Source organism: Nuphar pumila, chromosome 14 (genome assembly GCF_984573655.1).
Source record: "Nuphar pumila chromosome 14, dmNupPumi1.hap1.1, whole genome shotgun sequence".
Classification (NCBI taxonomy): Eukaryota; Viridiplantae; Streptophyta; class Magnoliopsida; order Nymphaeales; family Nymphaeaceae; genus Nuphar; species Nuphar pumila.
Genome location: NC_143262.1, coordinates 16,576,598 through 16,601,120, shown reverse-complemented (window position 1 = coordinate 16,601,120; position 24,523 = coordinate 16,576,598). Strand labels below are relative to the sequence as shown.

Genomic DNA, 24,523 nt, shown 5'->3' with positions numbered 1-24,523 from the left:
AGTAGAGGTAATGTAGGCTACAACAGCCTGATCTCGTTTTCTCCAAGCAGTAAATTCAGGGTTTTGAATCAGCCTGTTAGAAGCCTCTCCTTTATCATCCATAACTTCCTGCACAATAAATTCTGGTGGTGCAGAAATCGTTCCATCTAGGTGTCCATAGAGGTCGAGACTCTTAATAAAAGGCAGTATCTGCCTTTTCCCGGTCAAATAGTTATTCATTTTTTCAGAGATAAGTTGACCTAGAAAACTAGATGGCAGGGTAGGAGAATCCATGAAAACTGAAATTGAAACAAGTAAAATATGGCAAACGAACCTGTCTGACTGCTGCCAAATACTCAAGGATTAACGTCAGATCTAAGATAGATTCTGACGGATGGAATATGAATGCAGGAAAAGTTTGGAAGGAAAACTCAAGCTGGATTGTAACAAAGGTAGAAGGAATAGAACTAGAAGAAAGAATTCAGATCTGAATTTGGGTTCAGATCTAAACAAAACGAGAATATTTAAACTGATGAAAGAAATCACGCCTGGACAAATTTAGGCATCGGGAATCTTCGGATCCAAGACTGATAAAAGAAATCACACACGATCTGATCTAACGATCAGATCTGGAGTCAGATCTGCAGTCAAGATTTGGGTTCAAATATAAACAAACGAGAATGTTCAAAACTGATAAAAGAAATCACGCCTGGACAGATTCAGGCCTCGGGAGTCTTCAGATCCAAAACTAATAAAGGTAATCATGCACGATCTGATCTGGAGTTGAACAACACTCAGGTCTGTGAACAGACCTGCAGTCACACAGGGTCTGATCTAATGATCAGATCTGGGATCAGATCTGTCCCGATCGAGGGTACAAAAATCTATATTGAGATAAGAGAATGACAAGACCTTAAACAGAAAAATATTGGTGAGAAATAGAAGGACTGGGGAAGGATTCAGATAGTAGAAGAGAGAGGAAGAAGAAAACTGGAAGGTACTACTCACCTGGAACGTCGGTCTCACTGGACACCTTCTTTGGAGACGATTCAATACACAGTGGCCTGGTGCTCTGATACCATGTTAGAATGGACCACCATACACGTGAAGTACAAGAAGGAAGGAGGCAGGATGAAAAGAAGGGCTGCGGCAGCAAAGGGAGACTCCTTTCTCTCAGGAGTCGTGCCCTATTCCATGTATGTATTTATATAAAAAAAACAGAAAGTGGGTTAGATCAATTATGATTTGGATCCATACCCGAATACATTAAAATTACATATTACATCAAAAACAGAAAACTCGATCCATATTAGAGACCCAACTTCAGTTTTATGATACAGTCTTAATAATAGTAACATCGCATCGTATCGTATCATAATTTTTTAATAAAAAATTCAAAAAATCCAAAAATTTAAGAAAAATCAAGAAAATCTAAAAAATTTAGTAAAAATTCTGAAAAAATCATGACATAAATAATGATGAATTGCACAAACTATATACATAAAATCACATATTCAATCATTTATATCTTCATTAGATACCATGAGAGTCATACTTTTATATTACATAAACAAAAACATCTCACAAGAACAATTTTTTTTAATAAAACATGAAGACATGATACATCAATAATCATAATCATGTTCATTTTCTTCTTCGACATCTACATCATCCTCAAGATACGTGACGTCTTTGTCATATACCTCTTGTGCTCCTTCCATGTTAATCCAATCAATGTTCTCTTCATTCAAAGGAGCTTCTGTTTCTTCTTCAACCCATGTATCCAATTTATTAAAATGTTCCAAACTGATGGGATCAAATTGCTCTTTGCGCCTCATTACTGATAACTTTTCGATTTGCCTAAAAAGATGACATGAAAAAATTAAAATTAGTTGAGTTTTGAATAAAAATGATAAATAAACTTTACAATTCTATATACCTTTACCTCAGTCGTAAGTTGTAGCGAACGTAGACAAGGTCATTGAGCCTTTTGTGCTCTAATATGTTGTTTTGGTATGGATTTGCTTGAAGACACTCTAGTTTCTCTCGCATCCACTTTTATTATATATTTGGCTTAGAATGCGAATTTCAAAAGCTCTCAGATTTGGAACATCACTTCCAAACCTGACCTACTATAAGTATGAAAAAAAAACAGGAAAATGAGAAATCAATTATAAAACACTAACAAATATACAATCATTTAAAACATCATAAATAAATAATAATTTAAAATTAAATTGAAATAAATAAAATAAATTACATGGACGCATTATGGCATGGTTTCGCACTGCTGCAGGTCTCCCTATATCATACAATGTATTATCATAAGTTGTCATTTCCTTATGAATTTGATCTTGAATGCTATAACCAGGGTTCCACCTTTCGATGCAATCTTAAAGTCCCTTGTTGACTTTCCTGTCCATTTTAAAAGCAGGGGAGTATCTAAATGCAGAATTTAAATAGTATGCTACAATACGAAGAGGTTGATGAAGTTGCCCAGTCCACCTATGATCAATGATGTTTCATATAAGTATGAAGAATTTTTTCTTCACCTTCAAATGATCTCTAATGACCTCTTTTGCCTTATCCATGGCCTCATAGAGATAAGCCATAGTTGGTCTGTCTCAGAGTTACCAAAAGCTTCTTAGATAGGTGGGAAGCTCGCTTCCCGGAAACTCACTTTCGGAAGTGCGATACTCCTTGCTTCCGAAACTTGATGAGAACCTCGATTCCCCCACGCTTCTCATATGCTTTCCACATGCTTCATTTATTCTTATTATATGTTCTCTTACTCAACTTTTCATGCTTTTTATGTGTTTTCTCTAACTCTTCTCACTCACTTCCATGTGCTTTCGCTAAATTGGTAGTCATCATTTTTAGATTTTATTAAAAATTTAATTCTTACACTAAAAAATCATGAAATTTAATATTAGTCACTTTTATTTTAGTTTTTATTTGTGTTTTATTTTGATTCTCATTCAATTCTTATATTTCTTTTTTTTATTCCTCGCTTCCGGCTTCCTATATATTTTGAAATGCATCGCTTCTCGCTTCCGCTTCCCATATCGTTTTCCGCTTTCGCTTGCTAGTCTGACAACCTTGGTCTGTCTTCACTGTCAACCAATCGAAGCACCTTCACCAAAGGTATAATTATTCTCAATAACTTCACGCATTAATCCAAAAATTCACTTCTGAATACAATATCTACAATTTCTGTGGGCTTTCTTTTTTGTGCATGGGAATATGCATTCCACTCATCTGATGAAAACATTTTTTTTAGTGCAACTTTATTCTTTATTGAACTTTGCACTGTCAAAAAATTTATAGCAAATCTTGCAACTGCACTACAAGTCAACTCAACAGCACTAGTGTACTTTCTCATTTGGTAAATAAGTTTAGTAATTTCTTGGCATCATTCAACTGTATGATGTACCTCATCTATGTTGCCAATGTCCTTAAGCATGAAGTCTATGCAATGGGCAACACATGGTGTCCAAAAAATGATAAAAAATTTTCTGCCAATTTTTTACCTACTGCCTTATAATTTGTTGCATTATCAATAAGGAATTACACAAAATTTTGAGGTTCAACCTCTACTACAACCTGATAAAAAATTCTAAGCAATACAGCTGATGTCATCAGTGTATCAAACAAATCAATTGATTTCAAAAACATGGTTTCTTTAGGGCAATAGACAATGAAATTTATCAAGTTCCTCGACTTTCTATCTGTCCACCCATCTGCCATGATGCTACACCCAATCTCTTTCCTCTTAAAGAATAATATGAAGGCATCTTTTATCTAGACCCGATAATGGTTATGATATCTTCCATGACCTGAAAATGAGAATTTGACACATTGAAAGGAATGCAGGCATCATAGAACTATCTACCAACCGTGACATTCGCTTGCTCGACTAAATACTAAGGAGTCATAGCAGTACGAATGTTAGGATGCGTTCTAGGAGTAGTCCTAGGAGGGAAAAAGCTCCTAATAGAACCTCTAGCTCTACCTCCTGGTCTTCCTCTCGAAGAACTCCCTCCTGCTCCTTTTATTTTTCTTCTTTTTTTGCTTGCGGCGGCAACCGCGACACTACTATTGGCAACAACCACACATTTCCCTTTCGCTGCCAAACTTTTTGCTTTTGATCCTATGTTGTGGGCTGTAGGATCAGAAGTAGGGAACTTATCTTCGTAATACGCATCCTCCCAAGGCTTCCCATATTCCATTTCTGTCTCATTCATCTCTCTTTCTTGTCTTTTTCCTCTCAAATCATCAAGTAATTACTGGTATTGCCATTTTACGACACCCAACAATTTGCTTGACGTGCAGGCTTTCACATTATGATGTGTCTCGGCTAAATGATGCTTCAACCGAGATATACCACCCGAAAAACTATTTTTGCAATAGTTGCATTTGATTCTCAATCGGTTTCCACTCGTTATTTGAGTGCACCATTGCCATGCGGGATCTTCCGATGCCATCTTCCCCAAAAAACACTCAATAACAAGCAAAAAATATGAATTTTTTACCTTAACCTACTTGGGTGAAAAATGGGTCAAAATGCACTCTTGAGAAAATCACAAAAGCTCTCTCCCTTGTGCATGAATCGACCCCCAAATCGATCTCACAAAATCTAGGGTGAGTGGGTTCTCTTCCAACAACCTCTACTCATGTGTAAAAGTCCGCCCTTAAGAGGGCTTTTAAACCCAAAATGAAAAAGATCGAGTTTAGGGTATTTTTTAGTGCGCCAGACCCGTATCATAAGATACAGGTTGATTCATGGGTGTATCATACAATACACCCGATACAGGTACTATACACACTCGTATCGAGATACGAATGTGTATCGTATCGTTATATAAAAAAGTAATGATACGTATCGTGCCGTATCGTATGATATGACACGATACGGACAACCATGGTCTTAGCTTTGTGATGGACCCAAACACTACCTCCACCAACCTGTCTTTCCCCAAAGTCAATGTCAAATTAACCCCAAACAATTATTTCATATTGTAGGGAATCATTGTCCCTTATATTCACTACATGAAGTTATGGGTCCATGGTCCTCCTCTAGAATATGTGCCATTTGATTTTTTATGATCTTTTTTAAATGACACTCTTGCCGTGTGCTTTTTGTTTGTAATTATGAATTTGTCAAGACTTGTGTTTTTTTTTTTTTCAAGAAAAACCAAGAGTTACTTACATGGCACTTGTGTTATTTTTTCAAACAATAGGAGGCTAACAATTGCCATTGAAATACGTAAAGGTTAACTTCTCTACGTCTCTCTCTCATCCCCTTCTAAATAGGTAGCTTATCTCTCTCTCACACACATTCCCTCCACGTCTATGTCTTATCCCCTTCCTATTAGGTAGCATTTTTTTCCTAGACTAACTCATCTCTACGTCTCTCTCTCTCTCTCTTATCTCCTTCTAAAAAGGTAGTTAGTTAGGTAACTTAGATAACTCCCCCCCTCTAAATAGGCAATTAAGTAGGTATAATTTAAGTAACTTTCTATCCGTACCCTAACTTGTCTTTGCGTTTTTATCTCTCATCCCCCTCCTAATAGGTAAATCTCTCTCCCTATCCTAACTTCTCTCAACGTCTCTCTCTCTCTCTCTCTCTCTTTCTTATATATATATGTATATCTCCTAACTCTTCTATACGTCTCTCTCACTCTGTCATTCCTCTCCTAATAGGTAACTTCCAGGTAATTTAGGTAACTCTCTCTTCCTATCCCCTCTTAATATATATATACATATATATATTCCTTGATTTTCTTAATATTTTTGTGAGGAAAGGCTTGTAGATCTTTTGATTATGATTTTCGTGGCGCTACATCTTCACGAATTAAAGGTACAATAATTATAAATTTATGGTTGCTTTATAAACCAAGTGATTCAAGTGAATTTTATTAAAACGTGAATTGATATTTCGGTGAAATTCTTATATAGGAGATCTCACCATAGAACGAAAAGACCTATAAGCTATTGCCGACAGGAAAGTGCATCTCAATGAACTCGATGTAGCGACTCTCCTTGATCCTTAAAAGAGTTGATTCTGTTAGACCTGCCATTGTATAACCCTGTCGAATACCTCTGGTGTGTTAATCAATGACTTTGATTTTGTTTTTGTCATCTTTTTGGTTGTTTCTTTTGTTCTTAGGGTTTGCGTTCCACCTTAATTTTGCTGCAATTTCTAAAGTGTGTATTCTGATTGTCGATACCATTTAATCTGGTGAGTGTATATCTTGGTCACATTAGAAATTGTTGTAATGAAATTTGAGCCTCATCAAAGAGCTTGTCGATCTCTTGTAAAGTATCATTGTTTTATGCGTCTCATTTGTTTTAAGAAGTTGATCTGAACGTAATTTTGGTAAGAAGCGAGTTTTTTCATTATAGTTTATAGGCATTAGCTATCTAGCTGGCGGGATAAATTTTTGTATCCTCAGATGGGATGAATTGATATGACAGTATTAACGTATGAAGGGAAGCTGTGTAAGAGAGTCCGGTCATTCGAGGAACCTTGTCTTATTGCTCTATGGGATGAAATTGTGAAGTGATTTCCTTTAATATGGTTATCTAGAAGATTAATTGGCATTACGAGCTTGCATTGGAAACATCTTTATGAATGACTTTGAGAATAACCAAAAAAGATACAACATATACGAAAGGGTACATAAGCAATCAGCAATTCGCTCTACTTATCTAGGGATGTATCATGGAGTGAACAAAAAGAAAAAAGAACCTAGAAAAATAAGTCATCAGACTTATCCACCAAGGTGTTCAACAGGGTTATATAACGTCGAGTTTAATGAAATCAACTCCTTTAATGATTGAGAAGAGCCGCTACCTTGAGCTCATTGAGCTGCACTTTTCTTTCCCATCGATGTTGGCTTATAGTTTTCTCGTTCTACGGTGAGATCTCTCGTATAAGAATCCCACCGAAATATCAATTCTTGTTTTAATAAAATTCATCGAATCACTAAGCTCATAAAGCAAACATAGATTTTTAATTACTGTACGTTTAATTTGTGAAGATAAAGCGCCACGGAAATCACAATCAAAAGATCTACACGCCTTCCTTGACAAATATATATATATATATATATATATATATATATATATATATATATATATATATATATATATATATATATATATATATATATATATATATATATATATATGGAGATAGGGAGAGAGAGTTACCTAAATTACATGGAAGTTACCTATTAGGAGGGGGATGAAGAGAGAGACATAGAGGAGTTATAATAGGGAAAGAGTTACCTAAGTTACCTATTAGGAGGGGGATGAGAGAGAGAGAGAGAGGCCTAGAGAGAAGTTAGGATAGAGAAAGAGAATTACCTACCTAAGTTACCTCAGATTTACCTATTAAGAGGGGATGAGAGAAACTTAGAGAGGAGTTAGGGTAGGGAGAGAGAGTTGCCTAAGTTATACCTACCTACTTACCTGTTTAGAGCGAGAGAGGGTTAACTAAGTTACTTAACTAATTACCTTTTTTGGAGAGAGATAGCAGAGAGATGTAGAATGAAGTTGGGATAGAGAAAAAGAGTTACCTATACCTATTAGAGAGAGAGAGAGAGAGAGAGAGAGAGAGAGAGAGAGAGAGAGAGAGAGAGTAACATTTACCTATTTAAATGGTAATTATAAGCTTTCTATTGTTTGAAAAAATTACACGTGTCATTTAAGTAACACTTGTTTTTTTGTGAAAAAAATACAGAAGTCTTAATAAATTCATAATTGCATACTAAAAGCACATGACATGAGTGTCATTTAAAAAAAGACATTAAAACTCGAAATTTTGGCATCGAATATCACTGCTTCTACTTTTATATATTGTATGATATGAAGAGAGGCCCTAATAGGGCGGTACAACAAAGTCAACACAGCCTGAATAGTTACAATAATACCACTTAAATACCTAGCACAAATAACAAACACATAATAATGAATATTGCATGATAATGCCCCTGGCGCTAATGATGTTCATGCCTTGATATAATGAATGTGTGAATTTTTGAACTAAAGGAGAGGTGATCCCACCTTGATTCCTGTCTGATCCAAAAGGGCGTACTTGTGTATGTGACTAGGGAACGACCCAATATGCACATTTCTTGGATTGGTTCTGCTAAAATAATCAATCTATCTTCTCCTTACCTATATTAACACTTAACCGATTCAGGTGGTGATGTTTTATCACCTTTTTTGTAATGAAATTTCATTTCTTTCAAAGAAAAAATAGAACTAAAAGAGAGATGATGCCGATGAATAAGAGGCTAAAACTGAATAAAATATGATTCAAAAAAACTATGAAGATGTGGTTTATACAAAGTAATTAAGGTGCTTCAACAACAACAACAACAACAACAACTACGCCTTCATCCCAAAACAATTGGGGTCAGCGATATGAACCAAAAAAGAAATTCATTTTGGGTCTTCCACATGAATCCTTTTCCTCCAATCATTTCTATCCAACGCCATGTCCTCGGTGAGGTTCAAAGCATTCATATCCTTTCCTATCATCTCCATCCAAGTCTTCCTAGGCCTACCCCGACCTCTTTTAACTAATATATTTTCCCATTTCTCCAACCTTCTAACTGGAGCATCATTAGGCCTTCGCCGAATATGTCCAAACCACCGTAAACGATTCTCTCGCATCTTATTTTCAATGGGTGCAACACCTACCTTCTTACGTATCTCTTCGTTTCGAATCTTATCTTTTATTGTATTTCCACACATCCATCTAAGCATCCGCATCTCAGCTACACTCATTTTTTGAATATGATGTCTCTTGGCAGCCCAACATTCCGTACCATATAGTAAAGCGGGTCTAATAGTCGTCCTATAAAACTTTTCCTTCAACCGCAATGGCATTCTACGATCGCACAGCACTCCAGTAGCACTTTTCCATTTCATCCACCCAACCTTTATCCTATGATTTACATCTCCATCAATTTCTCCATACTTTTGAATGATGGATCCCAAATATTTGAAATAATCATTCACCGGTATATCTTGCTCACCAAGCTTCACTACACTCCCATCACTACTTCGTTGCTTACTAAACCGACATTCCATATATTCAGTCTTACTCTTACTCAACTTAAAACCTCTAGCTTCCAATGTCTGTCTCCATAATTCTAACTTAGCATTAACCCCAGCTCTAGACTCATCAATCAAAACAATATCATCAGCAAACAACATACACCACGGTACATTTTCTTGAATTGATCTCGTAAGCTCATCCATCACTATCGCAAATAGGAAAGGGCTTAAAGCAGATCCTTGATGTAACCCAACCGTTATCGGGAAATTGGTTGTCACCCCTCCACAAGTGCGGACATTGGTTACTACTCTTTCATACATATCTTTAATTATACTAATGTACTTGAGAGAAACACCTTTCTTCATCATTGTCCACCAGAGAACGTCCCTAGGTACTCTATCGTATGCCTTCTCTAAATCAATAAAAACCATATGCAAATCTTTGTTCCTCTCTCTATATCTTTCAATAAGTTGTCTAAGAAGATGTATAGCTTCCATAGTTGATCTTTCAGGCATAAAACCAAATTGATTCTCCGATATCATGACAACCTTCCTCAACCTAGACTCAATCACCCTCTCCCAAAGTTTCATAGTATGACTCATGAGTTTTATACCACGATAGTTTGTGCAATCTTGTATATCACCCTTATTCTTATATAAAGGCACCAAAGTACTCTTCCTCCACTCATTAGGCATCTTATTTGTTCGCCAAATCAAGTTAAAAAGATTTGTCAACCATTCTAAACCTTTCTCTCCCAAGCATTTCCAAGCCTCGATAGGTATACCATCTGGGCCAACTGCCCTTCTTGATTTTATTTTCTTCAAAGCCTCTGCAATTTCTTTCTTTTGAATCTTGCGCATGAAGTCACGATTTATCTCATGAAAAGGAATGGAGAAGTCTCCAAGATCTTGAGCATGACTATCATTAAATAGCTTATCAAAATAATCTTTCCATCTCTCCTTAATCTCCTCATCTTTGACTAAAACCCTTTGCGTTTCATCTTTGATACATCTAACCATACCCAAATCCTTCGATTTCCTATCTCTCATCTTTGCAAGCCTATAAATATCCTTCTCGCCTTCTTTGGTATCCAACTTGTCATAAACCTCCTTATATACCTTAGCCCTCGCGTTTCGAACAACTTTTTTAGCTTCCTTCTTTGCTATCATATACTTCTCCAAATTCTCATTATCACGACTCTTACTTAGATTTCTATAACACTCTCTTTTAACCTTAATAGCTAATTTGACATCCTCGTTCCACCATGATGTATCCTTACCTAGTGGTGCACCGCCTTTAGACTCACCCAATACCTCCTTAGCTACTTTTCTCATACCACCCGCTATCTTATTCCACATTGATTCTGAATCCTCCTCGAGACACCAATCAACTTCCTTAACTACCTGCTCTACAAACATTCCTTGTTTAGCTCCTTTCAGTGCCCACCACTTAATTCTAGGATCTATCCTATGTCTATCCCTTTTGCGGCATTGTCTAATTCTAAGATCTAAAATTAAGACTCTATGTTGTGTAGCTACACTTTCTCCTGGTATAACCTTACAATCGATGCAACAACCCCTATCTCTCTTTCTAAGTAGGAAAAAATCTATCTGACTCGTATTAACCCCACTTTTAAATGTTACTAGGTGAGACTCCCTCTTCCTAAACCAAGTGTTTGCTAAGATCATATCATAGGACAAACAAAAATCTAAAATCTTTTCTCCACTTTCATTTCTTTCTCCTATACCATAGCCTCCATGGATATTCTCAAATCCATCCCTACTAATGCCTACATGTCCATTAAGGTCACCGCCGATGAAAAGCTTTTCTCCATAAGATGTCTCTTGTACTACTCCATCTAAATCTTCCCAAAATTGATGCTTAGTGGAATCATCTAAACCTACTTATGGTGCATAAACACTAATAATATTAATAATATCCGTACCTAATACTAATTTAATAAGTAAAATTCTATCACCCTTCCTACGGACCTCAACTACATTATCTATAAACTGACGACTCATAACAATCCCTACTCCATTCCTATTCCTATTTATTCCTGTATACCAAATCTTATATCCCCAAGGTTCTATCACTTTAGCTTTCTCACCTACCCATTTGGTCTCTTGAAGACATAAAATATCAATCTTTCTCCTACCCATAACATCTACTAACTCTACCAACTTACCAGTTAAAGACCCTATGTTCCAAGTGGCTAACCTAATTAAGGTGCTTATAATTTATAAAAAAATATTGATAGAAATATGTTTAAATTCAAAACAGCAAAGTTTAAAGGCACATTTATGAAGAAGATTTGAACATTACATGAAGTAAAAACTGGGGTGTTCATAAGTGTGAGTGTCATCGAGTTTCAGGCACAGACAGCTGAAATGTGGGTGGTCATCCTATTGTGAACTTGGGGCTCTCCCAGTACTTGACTGAGTTTTGTGTGCTATTCATTTGTGATTATTTTAGCAGTAACAATCTTGTAAGCCTTTTGGATTTTTAACAATGATTGGAATTGACCTTAAGAATGGCTTCATGCTCTTATTATGAATCATGCAAGTGGCATAATGTGTGTTTACCTCTTTGGTGATAATGAAACATGCTTTGGCAATTTGCCCCTTTCATATACCAATTCAATTATTTTTGTCATTTGATTGTCACATTTTCTTGAGTTTCCTTTCCTTAGCCGTCTGAATTCAGTTACCAGTGCATGGTGACCGAGGGTGTTTATTTTTAATAATCCGGAAAGCCTTTTATGTAGCAAATCTAATATTCGCTTTTTTCAACCAGAGCTTGACAAAGGTGGGACTGAAGAGTGCTTCATTAGTTAGTCTTTCACTAGTTGGTTGTCGTGGCATGAAAAGCCTTGAACTTGGATGTCCAAACCTTCAGCAAGTCTTTTTGGATGGTTGTGATCATCTCGAAGATGCATCTTTCTACCCTGTAAGTGAACCTGTTGATATATTCATTAACATTTAAAAGTTATTTTTTTGTTTCTGCATTGTTGACATTGGTTTATTTGATCTGAATGTAAATATAAAAGTTATTAATCTTTATGCTTAATTTATGAGATTTGCTCTTGTGTCTGACCCTTAATGTTTGGTAGGTAGCCATATGGTTATCACTACTTGTTTTGAGAGTTTTGAGGTGGAAGGGTCCAACTTAGACCTTTGATTACTTATCTCATATTCATTGCCACATGAATTCTCTACTTGTCATACTTTCTGCACTAACCCAAGGGGTTCTTTTGTATAAAGAGGTGTGTTTTAAGAATTTTAGGAGGCTTGGTGTGACCTATATAGTTCTTGTTGAATTCGCTACCTGTCATACTTTCTGCACTAACCCAAGGGGGTCTTTTGTACAAATAGGTGTTTTTAAGAATTTTGGGAGGCTAGGTGTGACCCATATAGTTCTTGTTGGATCATTTTGCTTGGAAAGCATTACTTCTAACATTGCCTAAAGCTGGGTTTTAGAATCCAATGAACTGTGACTCATATTTGCATCGGCTATTATATGTATGCATGTGTGACCCAGCTGAGTCAACTTGTGGCTTGGTAGTCTTGTGTGATTTCTGGGCCATTCATTGAGTTATCCCAGTGAATTCCTATATGGGTTGACTATGCTGAACTATGTCACAGGGACTCTCCAACTAGGTGCCGCACCCGCACCCGCACCCGCACCCGCACCCGCACCAGCACCCGCACCCACACCTGCACCCGCACCCGCACCCGATGCTGTCAACCTGACCCTGAGTGCAGTCAATGCACCCAGGGTCATTTATGTCCAACTTTTGGACTTTATATATATAATTTTTTTTATATTTTTGCCGCACCCCCCACCCCCGCACCCAAGTTTTTTGAAAGTGCCGCGCACCCGCAGCTGCACCCATGTGACATAGATGCTGAATCAACTAGTCAATTCGACAGGTATTCAAAAATTTCCTTTGACAGACTTGCCTGAACTTCAAGGCTTTCATTTTTTGTGTTTTTGACCCCGAAAATAAAACCTCCATACTCTTGTTAATAAAGCGTATGGTGCATGTGTGTGTTTGTGTATAATTTAGAACTAAATAAGACAAACTGACAAGTGAGGGAGTGAACCACATTGGAAATCCTCCATACCTATGGATATGTCTTAAATTGCAATTCCATAAAATATATTTTGTAACGCATTTAGTAATTTTATGTTTCTTTTACAATTTTAGAAGATCCTTGTGCTATCTTCTAGACAAAATAAGTTAGGAAAAAACCACATGCAATCACAAATCTAGGGCTGTCAATGGGTCGGGTTTGACCCGGGCCTGATAAAGAAGGAGGTCCGACTGGAATCCAGGTCGTTTCCAAAGGGTTCAATTAGAATATGGAGCTGGGTATGGTTTGTGAAATTTCATACCATACCCCGGTTTGACCTAAGTTCCGATTAAGACCCGTGATTTTCAATATAAAAATGATAAAAAATATTATTTTACCTGGTATGCACCGAGTGTGGTTCATGTAATCCTTATAGGACTCGGGTATGGTTTTTCTTAATGTGGATCCGATCAGACTCGGGCCTGGACCTGGTACCAGCACCTCAAAGTCAGATCCAAGTTCAGACCTACCTGGGTCTGAAACAGGTCCGACCCATTGACGCGCTTCTACTCGTAGTGTAAGTTCTTGCGAAACGTAGAGGAAGATTAGTTACCAGCTGAGCTGCAGATAGTGGCCAGTGAGATTTGAACCTGATAATGGTAAGGTCTTCTCTAAGAGTATAGTTTATGTAGCTCTCTTGGATGTGGACTGTTGTATGGTCAGTGGAGCTTAGGGATGTTGTTTTACCCTTAAAGATACATTACCTGCTTTTGCTGCTACTCTTTGGCATGGTCAATGGGAAGGTATACCTAATACTAGTGGACTTGTTAGCGATGTTTCCTCTCTATTGACCCTTGCCCAACCCATTTCATACAAATCTGTCTTATGCAGTTGAAAACTCAAACATTTTGAGATCTCTTTGGACCCTAAAGTATGTATCTAAATGCATCTTGATTGTTTTTGATATATCATGTGAAAGTAAGGCTTCTTTGAAAGATTCAAGGATCTTTGATTGTGAAGAGTGATAGCATCCTTTCAAGCACATGTTTAAGGGTGCTGGAAAAATATGGGGATGCTCTGCTCCTGAAAATCTGGGCATCTATCTACGACCAGTTGAATCGACTAGATCGATTCTTATTGACCTGCCTATTTACCATGTTTGCACCTTCAATGTTCATTAATGTCCAAATCCACATGGAAAAGTGCATTTGTAGTTTTCTACGGGATTCCCATCCTAACCATACTTATTGAAGCAGGGTGAAGTCGGTGACTTGGTGATTGGACATTTCAAGTTTTTCACCAAGCTTTTGTCATCATGTGGTTATGGTGAGTACTGAACGTAGGAAATGGTGCTCTTTTAACACAGGAAAGATTCTTGATGGCTGATGTTGCCTATTGTTGGAAAACTCATGATGGTAATCTAGATTGTCTTTGTAAATTGTGGATTGTTCATCGTAATCCCTTCTTAAAATGTCTGATGCCTGAGACTGATTCTGGCTCAAGAATAAAGGTATTGGTTGGAGTCTTTTGTTTGCTCCCCATCATCTGTACTGCTTAGGCTTCTTGTAGAGTGTGGACAGATCCTTAAGTTTTCTTGTAGCAAGTTCATTGTCATGCTTGGCGGTCTTGAGGGAAGCCCTTAATGACAAAGTGCTGAATAGTCAACTCTGGACTTATTAGCAAGTTTCCAGTATTATCAGCTATATCGGGTTTTGATTTGAGCCCATTAATGTTTTCTTCTTGGAGAAAAAATCAGTTCTGAACTTGTCAAATTAATTAGTCGTCCTCTGCCAATCAACACCAGGTAATTGAGTTGTATAAACATTTATAGAATTAATTGTCATTCTTTGCAAATATGTACTCATAAAGTTAGGTTAGAATTTTAACGAGGACTAAGACATATGCCTCTTTATAACTTGGGTCGCACCAAGGTTGCCAGACTAGGAATGAGAAGTGGGAAACGACACGGGAAGTGAAAGCGAGAAGTGATGCATTTTAAAATGTATAGGAAGCAGGAAGCGAGGAATAAAAAAACAATATAAGAATTGAATGGGAATCAAAATGAAATGCAAATAAAAACTAAAAGAAAAGTGATTATTCTTAAATTTCATGATTTTTTAGTGTAAGAATCAAATTTTTAACAAAATCTAAAAATGATGATTGTCAGTTTAGAGGAAACACATGGAAGTGAGTGAGCAGCGTGAGAGGAAACACATAAAAACATGAAAAGTAGAGTAAAAAAACATATAAGAAGAGTAGAAGTGTATGAAAAGAATAAAAGTGTGGCAGAATCGAGATTCCCATCAAGTTTCAGAAGCGAGAAGTATTGCGCTTTCGAAGCGAATTTCCGGGAAGCGGGCTTCCCTCCTATCTAAGAAGCTTCCGGTAACTCTGGGTCACATTCTTTCAGTATTCTCTAATAAATGTTAAATGCCTTGGATATATCAATCGCAAACTGTTTTCTCTTTTTCATCTTTAATCTTTTGGTCCTTGTAGGTTGGGCTTAGGTCACTTAATCTTGGCATTTGTCCCAAATTGAATACCCTTAGGCTTGAAGCATCACAAATGGCAGTATTGGAACTGAAGGGGTGCGGTGTGCTGTCTCAAGCTGCAATAAATTGTCCAAGCTTGGTCTCTCTTGATGCATCTTTTTGCAGGTAGTGCTTCAGCATCTTTTGTTTTTTGCTTGTACCATCTGTTTTTCAATTCATTCACTTTTCTTCTATATAGGTATTTTTTTAAGAGGATGTACAGGTGTTTACTTGACATGTGTGGTCTTCATTTGCAGTCAACTTCAGGATGATTGCCTCTCAGCTACAACTTCTTCCTGTCCATACATCGAGTCTTTGATCTTGATGTCATGTCCATCTGTTGGTCCTGATGGGTTGTCCTCATTGCGCCAGCTTCCAAAATTGACGTTGCTTGATTTGTCATATACATTCTTAATGAACTTGCAACCTGTTTTTGAGAGTTGTGTGCAACTTAAGGTAATGTCTGTATGCTTGGCAGCTGTAAATGTTTGAAATAAATGAGTTACCTTTTGCTTTTAGTTCTTTGATTGCCTTGCCTATCTGGAACGATGTTCTTGCTTTACATCTCAAACATATTTGGAATTTTTTAGTAAGTTAGGTGAGAATTTGATTTCTCATTTTACAAATGAAAACCTTGATGCAGCATTACAAATCCTAACGATTCATTAATTTATTTGAATTTTTTATTCTGTTATAATGATATTTTCATGAGAAATTCCAGTTTTCAGACAAATATTTCCTTCTTTCTAAAATTATTACACTTTTTGTTTGTGTAAATTACTAGAATTTTCTTGTTGATAAATAAGCATATTAATAAGCAATATATGGATTGTTCTCGAACTTTTTTTTAAATAAAATTTTCGATGCTGATTCTATCGACTATGATTTGAGAATAAATGTCCACCACTTGTAGGGCTGCACAATGAGCCAAGTTGGCTTGGGCTCGGCTCAAGCTCGATCCATTTAAGATTGACTCGAATTCGTCCAAAAAGACAAATGAGCTGAGCTTGAACAAAGGCTCAGGCTCATCCGACCTGAGTTTGAACAAGCAATCGAATTCGATTAAGCTCGATTAGCCCGATTAAGTTTGGTTCATATAGTTAATAATGTAATGAAATAAGAACAAAAGCAAATGAATGCCTCTTATGGGCTTACAAGAACAAAACCAAACCACAAAGGACCACTATTGGGTCAATGCACATCACCCACACAAGGGCCTAAGAGTTAAAAATAAATGCTTTTATATTACAAAATGCTTGAGAAAGTATTAAAGCATAGAAAGGGAGAACCCCTATATATAACAAGAGAGGGAGAGTGGGGGCTGCCTAACTAACTGTTGGGCTGCCCCCCCCTCCCCCAATGGTCACATTTGGGAGCAACTCCAACAGCTAGTTAGAGCTGTCCCATCAGTCACATGTTACAATATTAAAAATAAAAAAGGACAAAGTCTGCCCTTAATGGTTTGACCACTATTACAATGTAAAATTACCGAAATACCCTTCGTGGGTATTTAAGTTTACATACATTTTAATATATATATATATATATATATATATATATATATATATATATATATATATATTAGATACACAATCTTAACACCCCCCTCAAGCTCACGGTGTAACTACCAAGGGTTTGCCAAGTAGAAAGTGAAATCTAGGTGACAGGAGCGCTTTAGTGAAGAAGTCCGCTAGTTGATACTCAGATGAAACATATGACAATGTGATGGTCTTTTTTAAAAAATTCTCACGAAAGTAGTGGCAATCCATTTCAATGTGATGGTCTTTTTTAAAAAATTCTCACGAAAGTAGTGGCAATCCATTTCAATGTGTTTGGTCATTTCATGAAATGTATGATTGCTTGCAATATATACTGCGGTTTTGTTGTCACAACATAATCTTGAGGGTTCTAAAATGTGAACTACTAAGTCTTCTAGCAATTGTGTCAACCATACTAATTCAGAAGTAGTTGTTGCCATGACACAATATTCTGCTTCCATGGAAGAGAGGGACACTTTCTGCTGTTTTTTGCATCTCTATGAAATTAGAGAATCACTTACAAAAATACAAGAACTAGTGGTTGCGTGTCTGTCATTCACACCCTCTCCTTAATCAGAATCATAATATGCAATAACTTCCAACAGAGAAGATGAAGAAATAAATAACCTATAATTAATAAAAAATTTAATATATCTAATAATTCTCATTATAACACTCATATGTAATTTCGTAGGAGCATGCTAAAATTGACTAACAGAATGAATAGCATGAGAAATATTAGAATGAGTAATAGAGAGATAAGATAAAGCTCCAATCATTTGTCTGTATAGAGTTGAATCTTTAAGAGGTTATTTATCATCTTTCATCTTTGCATTGATAACTTCTGGAATATCGACCCATTTTTTATCTGAGAGTCCTAACCGTTCTATGATCTCTACCGCATACTTAGTCTGCGATACCAAGTAACCACAAGGTGAGTAAGCTACTTCTATTTCAAGAAAGTATTGTTAAAAACTAAGGTCTATCGTATGAAAGTTGACTTTGAGCACATCTTTGATATGACTAACTCCCTACTTATCACCTCCTGTGATAAGTATCATCAACACAAAGAAGTAATATCACTATTCCTGCATTAGAAGACTTAACAAAAATGCAATATCTATATAACAAGATTTAAAATCAACTTGTGTCATCATATTACTGAATCGATCATACCAAGCCTTGGGGGCTTTTAAGACATACAATACTTTTTACAACCGAAGAATTCTATGTGCTAAACTTAGTCCTAGTAGAGGATCCATGTAAACTTCCTCGTTGAGATTACCATTAAAAAAACATTTTTTACATTCATTTAAAAAATATGCCATTTTTAATTGATGCTATAGAAATAAGAGTTCTAACAATAGTCATTTGAGCAACTCGAGCAAATGTCTTATCATAGTCTATTCCATATTCTTGATTATATCTTTGGCTACTAGTTTGACTTTATATCTTTATAATGTCCCATTACTTTTATTTTTAATCTTATAGACGCATCTACATCCTATAATTTTGATCTCTTTTTTTTGAATTTTTCAAGTTTTTGCCTTTTTTAAAGCTTCAATTTCATCATTCATTGCTCTAATCCATTCTTGATGATTTTTAGCGTCATGGTAAGACGATGGTTCTACATATGAGTGTATAGCCATTAGACATGTTTTATATTTGGGTTTAAAGGAATCATAAGATAAAAACTACTAGGAGCCTTTGAAATTCTTATGGATCTTCTAACACTAAAGAAATCTATATCTTTATTTTGGGAATATCTTTCTAAACGACATGGAGGATGGTCTTCGGTACATCGAGTATAGATTTGAATTTCATTATGAGGTTGGTTTATATTATCAAGACCCTCGTTCTCATTCCCACGTGGATCATGAGTGTCCTCATTGTTACTCTCATTCACATCGTGAATGCCATCACAACTCACATGCTCATTGGCAAGGTAAAAAAAGAAATGAATAGTCACAATGCTCTTGGAATTTTTCTTTATGAAATCCATTTTCGTTTTGAAGAAAAGTGACATTTCTTGAGACATATAGCTTGTTTCTTTTAATTTCATAATATCTATATCCTTTTTTATTTTTGACATAGCCTAGGAAAACTTAAGGAACAACTTTTACAAAAAGTTTATCATTTTTGTCGGTAAGGACAAAGCATTTACAACCAAAGTCTCTCAACCTTTTGTAATCATGAGATATGTAAGTCAAGATAGTTTTTGAAGTCCTTTGATACAAATTCTCCTACGGAATCAGTTCTAAAGATTTTAATATTGGTTTTGAATTGAGTCTTTGTATAACAATAAATTTTTTGGAAACAATCAAATACTTCAGATTTGTGTTTAAGAAAATATATCCAAGAGTATCTTCTACTATTATCATAAAAAAAATAACATAATAAGATACTGCTCCTTTGGATATAATCGGATTCGGTCCTATACATCTGAATGTACTAACTCAAATAGTTTCTTTTAAATAAAATGACTAGGCCTAAAAGGTAAAGATTTCATTTTACCAAGAATGCAATCTTCACAAACAAAATCATTTTCTTTATTATTTGTGTAATTTTGACACACCAGGGTGTCCTAGTCTCTTGTGCTAATTTTCTATATCTTTATTTTTCACAAAATTATAAAAAATATGTTTTGATAATTCAAGATTGTCCATTAACATAGAGATCTCTTTTTTTATGGCCTCGCCAAATCAACTTTCCAGACTGGAGATTCTATATCAAACAATCATTAGATGAAAAAAGACTTTGCTTCCATGATCCACAATTTGGGAAACCAATAGGAGGTTTAAATTTAATTTTGGTACTATTCTAATATTTGGTAAAAAAAGGTTTGATGTTTTTGTGAATTCACTAAACCTTTGATTTTTAAAGAAGTTCTATCGGTGGTTGAAACATAAGAATCATTTGAGTTAATATGGCATTCAGATAATGTGGATTCATTTGGGGTCACATGAAAAGAAGCACCGAAATCAAGAATTCAAGAAGTCTTACCGGGGTCAATGCACGTAGATATGACCGCGTCTGAGAGGGAAGAAGCTTGATTCTTGAACATTGGCTGTAGTGCCTACATGAGTTGTGTCAAAGACAATGAGCTGATGCATTTTGAGTCATATACACAATTTATTTCAAGAGATGGTCTCACCGAAGTCACCTCTTATCATCTCTTTGATCTTCTCTTCTCTTAGGACAAAAGGGCTTGATATGACCCAACTTATAACATTGATAACATATTAATTTGCCATTCTTCTTGTATTCATGATTTACTCTTTTATCGTTTTGACTCCTTCCATAATCGTTGAATTTTCTTTCATTTTCATTACTTCTTTCAAAGGGGGCTTATAAGCCCTTGAATGATTTTTGGGCCTTAACATATCCAGCTCAGATTCTTCCTCTTTAGAAGATGATGCTTTTTCAACTTATTTTCCTTTAGAGTTAATTCTTTTTCAACTATGGTAGGTACACCTTCTCTATGAAGAAGAGCCAATTTGGTCCCTTTAAATTCGGGCCTAAGCCCATTAACAAATTGGTATAAATGCTCCATTCTAATTTATTTTTTACGGAGTTCTACATCTTGGGGTCAATGCCACTTTGGGTCTAGGAGAGCCAAATCATCTCAAAGATGAGAGAGGGCATTGTAATATTCCCTTATGCTCATCTCTCCTTGGGTCATAGTTCTCACCTTATTTTGCACGTTGCATATGTGAGCTATATTCTTGAGACTATACATATCTTTAAGATACTTTCATGCGTCATTAGTAAAATCAAATTTTGCTAAGCTAAAGCATTTTTTGATGTCAACATTATTGATGAGCCATCCAATTATCTTGGAATGACTTATCTTTTATTCTTTTCATTTTTTCTCGTATTCTGTTACAATCTTAGGCATCTCTTCTTCTTGAAGAGCCACTTTTCCATTTTTCATCTTGGTGAGTATAAATTTAGGCTCTCTATCGATGCCATCAACCAAATCCCATAGACCCTTTTCCCATGTTTTATGTTTTACTATGGATGCCCACATCAGTATCATTGAGTCTCACAAGAATGGAGATGACCACTTCTCTTTCATCCTCCATTTTTACAATCATGAGAGAGAAAGATAGAGATAGAGATAGAGATAGAGATAGAGATAGAGATAGAGAGGAGAATGTAGCAAGAATTTTGTTGAAGAGAATTTTGATGGTGCTCTTTCCAATGCAACGATCCCACAAACCGATGCTCCACTAATCTCACAATCCTCGTCTTGGCCTTTCCGAATGAATCACAACCCAAGAGCACAAAGGCTTTGATACCATGTAATAAAATAAGAACAAAAGCAAATGAATGCCTCTTATGGGCTTACAAGAACACAACCAAACCACAAAGGACCACTTATGGGTCAATGCACATCACCCATATCAGGGCCAAGAGAATAAAAATAAATGCTTTTGTATTACAAAATGCTTGAGAAAGCATTAAAGGATACAAGGGGAGAACCCCAATATATAACTAGGGGTGGCAAAATCTGACACGACCCGCCAATCCGCTTCTTAGGCGGGTTCGGGTTTGGCTTAAACGGGTTCATGTCGTAAACAGGTCAACCCGCCTAAACCGTTTATTAAATGGGTCGGGTTCGTGTTAGGGGTATGCCAACCCGACTGACCCGTTTAATAAACTGGTTAGGCGGTGTAACGCCCCAAAATTTCGACTTGTGATTTCGAAAACCTTATCGAAAAACCTTTCAAAGATTTAAAGTTTATTATTTAAAAAACAACAGCGGAAGACATTTAGAAAGGGACACAAGTCAACAATCCTGGGTACGTTAGCTGAAAAACCATCATTCACATGTACAACATCGTAATGGAATTTAAGAAATAAGGCAATCGATTAAAATCTGCAGTTTATTACAAAATGGGTCTTTTATTCCAAAGTTTAATAAATCTAAGAAAAACTCCAAAAAGTCCCAGAGCCAATCCGCCAGCAGAAAGAAAATGAATCTTGATCCACGTTGCACCACGCCATCGGCCGCCAGTGAAGTCCTACTCCTCACCTGCCCATGAAATGGGTCAGTTTCATAACAAACTAGTTGGTGCACGAACAGATAAGTAGAATGAAAATAAAACAGGACATTCATAAGATAAGCAATTATGATATTTAAGCAATTAAAGCAGTTGTAGTCTATTCTAGCAAATGTAATAAGTGCAAAGAGAAACAGTGTAAGTCTCAGTCATCTATATCTATTCATGAATATATTATTTAAGTTCTGATATTAACTGGCCTGTGGGTACGCACAGACGCGAAACGTAGAAACAGCCGAGACCAATCCGGGGGTTTATTATGTCAGGTGTTTTCATTAACCCGGATGGCTGACTGAGTCCGCTCCTAAGGGGACGGTCAGTGACCAAGAGAGTAAATCCCCAAAGGCATTCGTGGCCCAAGGATGCATCCAACTTCTGCAGAAGTGCCTGGGAATTACCACCTAGGATAATTTATGGTAATCCCAATTCCCCTAACTCCGATGACTGGGGAAAACCGAGTCTTTTGCTCGTGGGGTGGTTGTTAACAACCTGTTCATCGGAGTCTTTGTACCATCCATCCTCTCCCTTGATGAACCGTGAAGATCAGATGGGTACGACGGGGGTTTCTTAACCGCCGCCCCATCCTATATGCTCTGGTCCATTAGACCCACTCGAGCATCTTGCCTGTGAAGGCGAAATAGTCACCATTTTATGTGATCTCAGCATTTTGCTAATTGCACTCATCGAGGTTGCCACAACCTCATCATCCCACCATCGTAACCCGCATGGGACGTACTTGTCCAAAAGTACGATCGTACCTTCCTAGAGGTACAATTACGATAAGAGGCAACATAATGGTTTATGACTCTTTTGTTTCCTACATGACATGTTTTGCTTTTCTGAGCAATTTGGCCCGTGAAGGCCGATATTATCACATCAAAACCAATAAAGTGTAAATTTCATACTTCAATACACTCCATGATCTTACATAAAATTCATATCGTACCTGCCTTAAGGTTCGATTACAATAGCAATTGCAGTGCATTCTGAGTCTATTCATAAAGTCTACCTTAAGTATGCAGTCTCAAAGGAGTAATCATGCAAAATAGACAATTATCAGTTAAGTAATCCTACACGTAAACAGGCATGCCAATTAAACTACTTGATGAGTCTACCCAAAGAATTTACATTATGCAATTTCAAAAGAATCACAAAGAGTAAACTTTGACCAGTCAATATTTCTTCAGATACACAAGTATGCAAAATAACTATTCTATCTCAGAAGTCTTATTTTATTTTGTTCATACATACTATTCGTGCGACTTTCCCCTACCTCGGGATGTCTTGCAGCTGCGTGCGTCTACGCGTGTAGATGATACGAGGCTCGGGCCGCGGAGCCAGAGCGAGGGTCCGATGCGAGGTCTGCAACAGTGCTATGTTAATAATAATGCGGAGCAAAAGAAGGACAATCCTGTCTATAGGAAAAAGAGAGGCAGCAGAGGTGTGCCCCTGCTGGCCGAAAACAGACACGCGGTGGGGGAACAAGCCCCCGCCTAAACATAGCGCAACGGCAGGGGGTCACCCCTGCCGAAGGCCACCAAGTGGCAGGGGCTGAGCCCCTGCCAACGGCACACAGTGGCAGGGGCTGAGCCCCTGCCGACAGCAATGGATGGCAGGGGGCCAGCCCCTGACGGAAGCATAAGGATGGCAGGGGGCCAGCCCCTGCCGGGAGCAAGAAGGGGCAGGGGCTGAGCCCCTGCCGACAGCACTGGACGGCAGGGGGGGCCACCCCCTGCCGAAAACACAGGTCGGCAGGGCCAACCCCTGCCGACAGCACGAAGTGGCAGGGGCTGAGCCCCTGCCGACAGCACAGGTCGGCAAGGGGCCACCCCTGCCGACAGCACAGGTCGGCAAGGGGCCACCCCTGCCGACAGCACAGGTCGGCAAGGGGCCACCCCTGCCGACAGCACAGGATGGCAGGGGGCCAGCCCCTGCCGGAGGCACAGGTCGGCAAGGGGCCACCCCTGCCGACAGCACAGGATGGCAGGGGGCCAGCCCCTGCCGGAGGCACAGGTCGGCAAGGGGCCACCCCTGCCGACAGCACGAGGTGGCAGGGGCTGAGCCCCTGCCGACAACCCAGGTCGGCAAGGGGCCAACCCCTGCCGACAACACAGGACGGCAGGGGGGCCAGCCCCTGCCGAAAGCCACAAAGTGGCAGCAAAAACAAACAAAAAAAAAGGGGGGGGGGGTTGCCGCAGGGGCCACCGGACCCCTGCCGGCACTCCGGCGATCCCCAGCGAGAGGCGGGGACGACAGGGGC

At 37.7% G+C, this 24,523-nt stretch overlaps 1 protein-coding gene across 1 annotated transcript in view; it reads left to right on the top strand.

Moving 5' to 3' along the window:
- LOC149816509 (F-box/LRR-repeat protein 15-like) overlaps positions 1–24,523 on the top strand; it is a 57,898-nt gene that overhangs the window by 24,669 nt on the left and 8,706 nt on the right. The window contains exons 11-13 of the mRNA XM_089987175.1: positions 11,849–12,001; positions 15,625–15,785; positions 15,917–16,115. Of these exons, the coding sequence (XP_089843301.1) occupies positions 11,849–12,001; positions 15,625–15,785; positions 15,917–16,115 (513 nt within the window). The remainder of the gene's footprint in view (positions 1–11,848; positions 12,002–15,624; positions 15,786–15,916; positions 16,116–24,523) is intronic.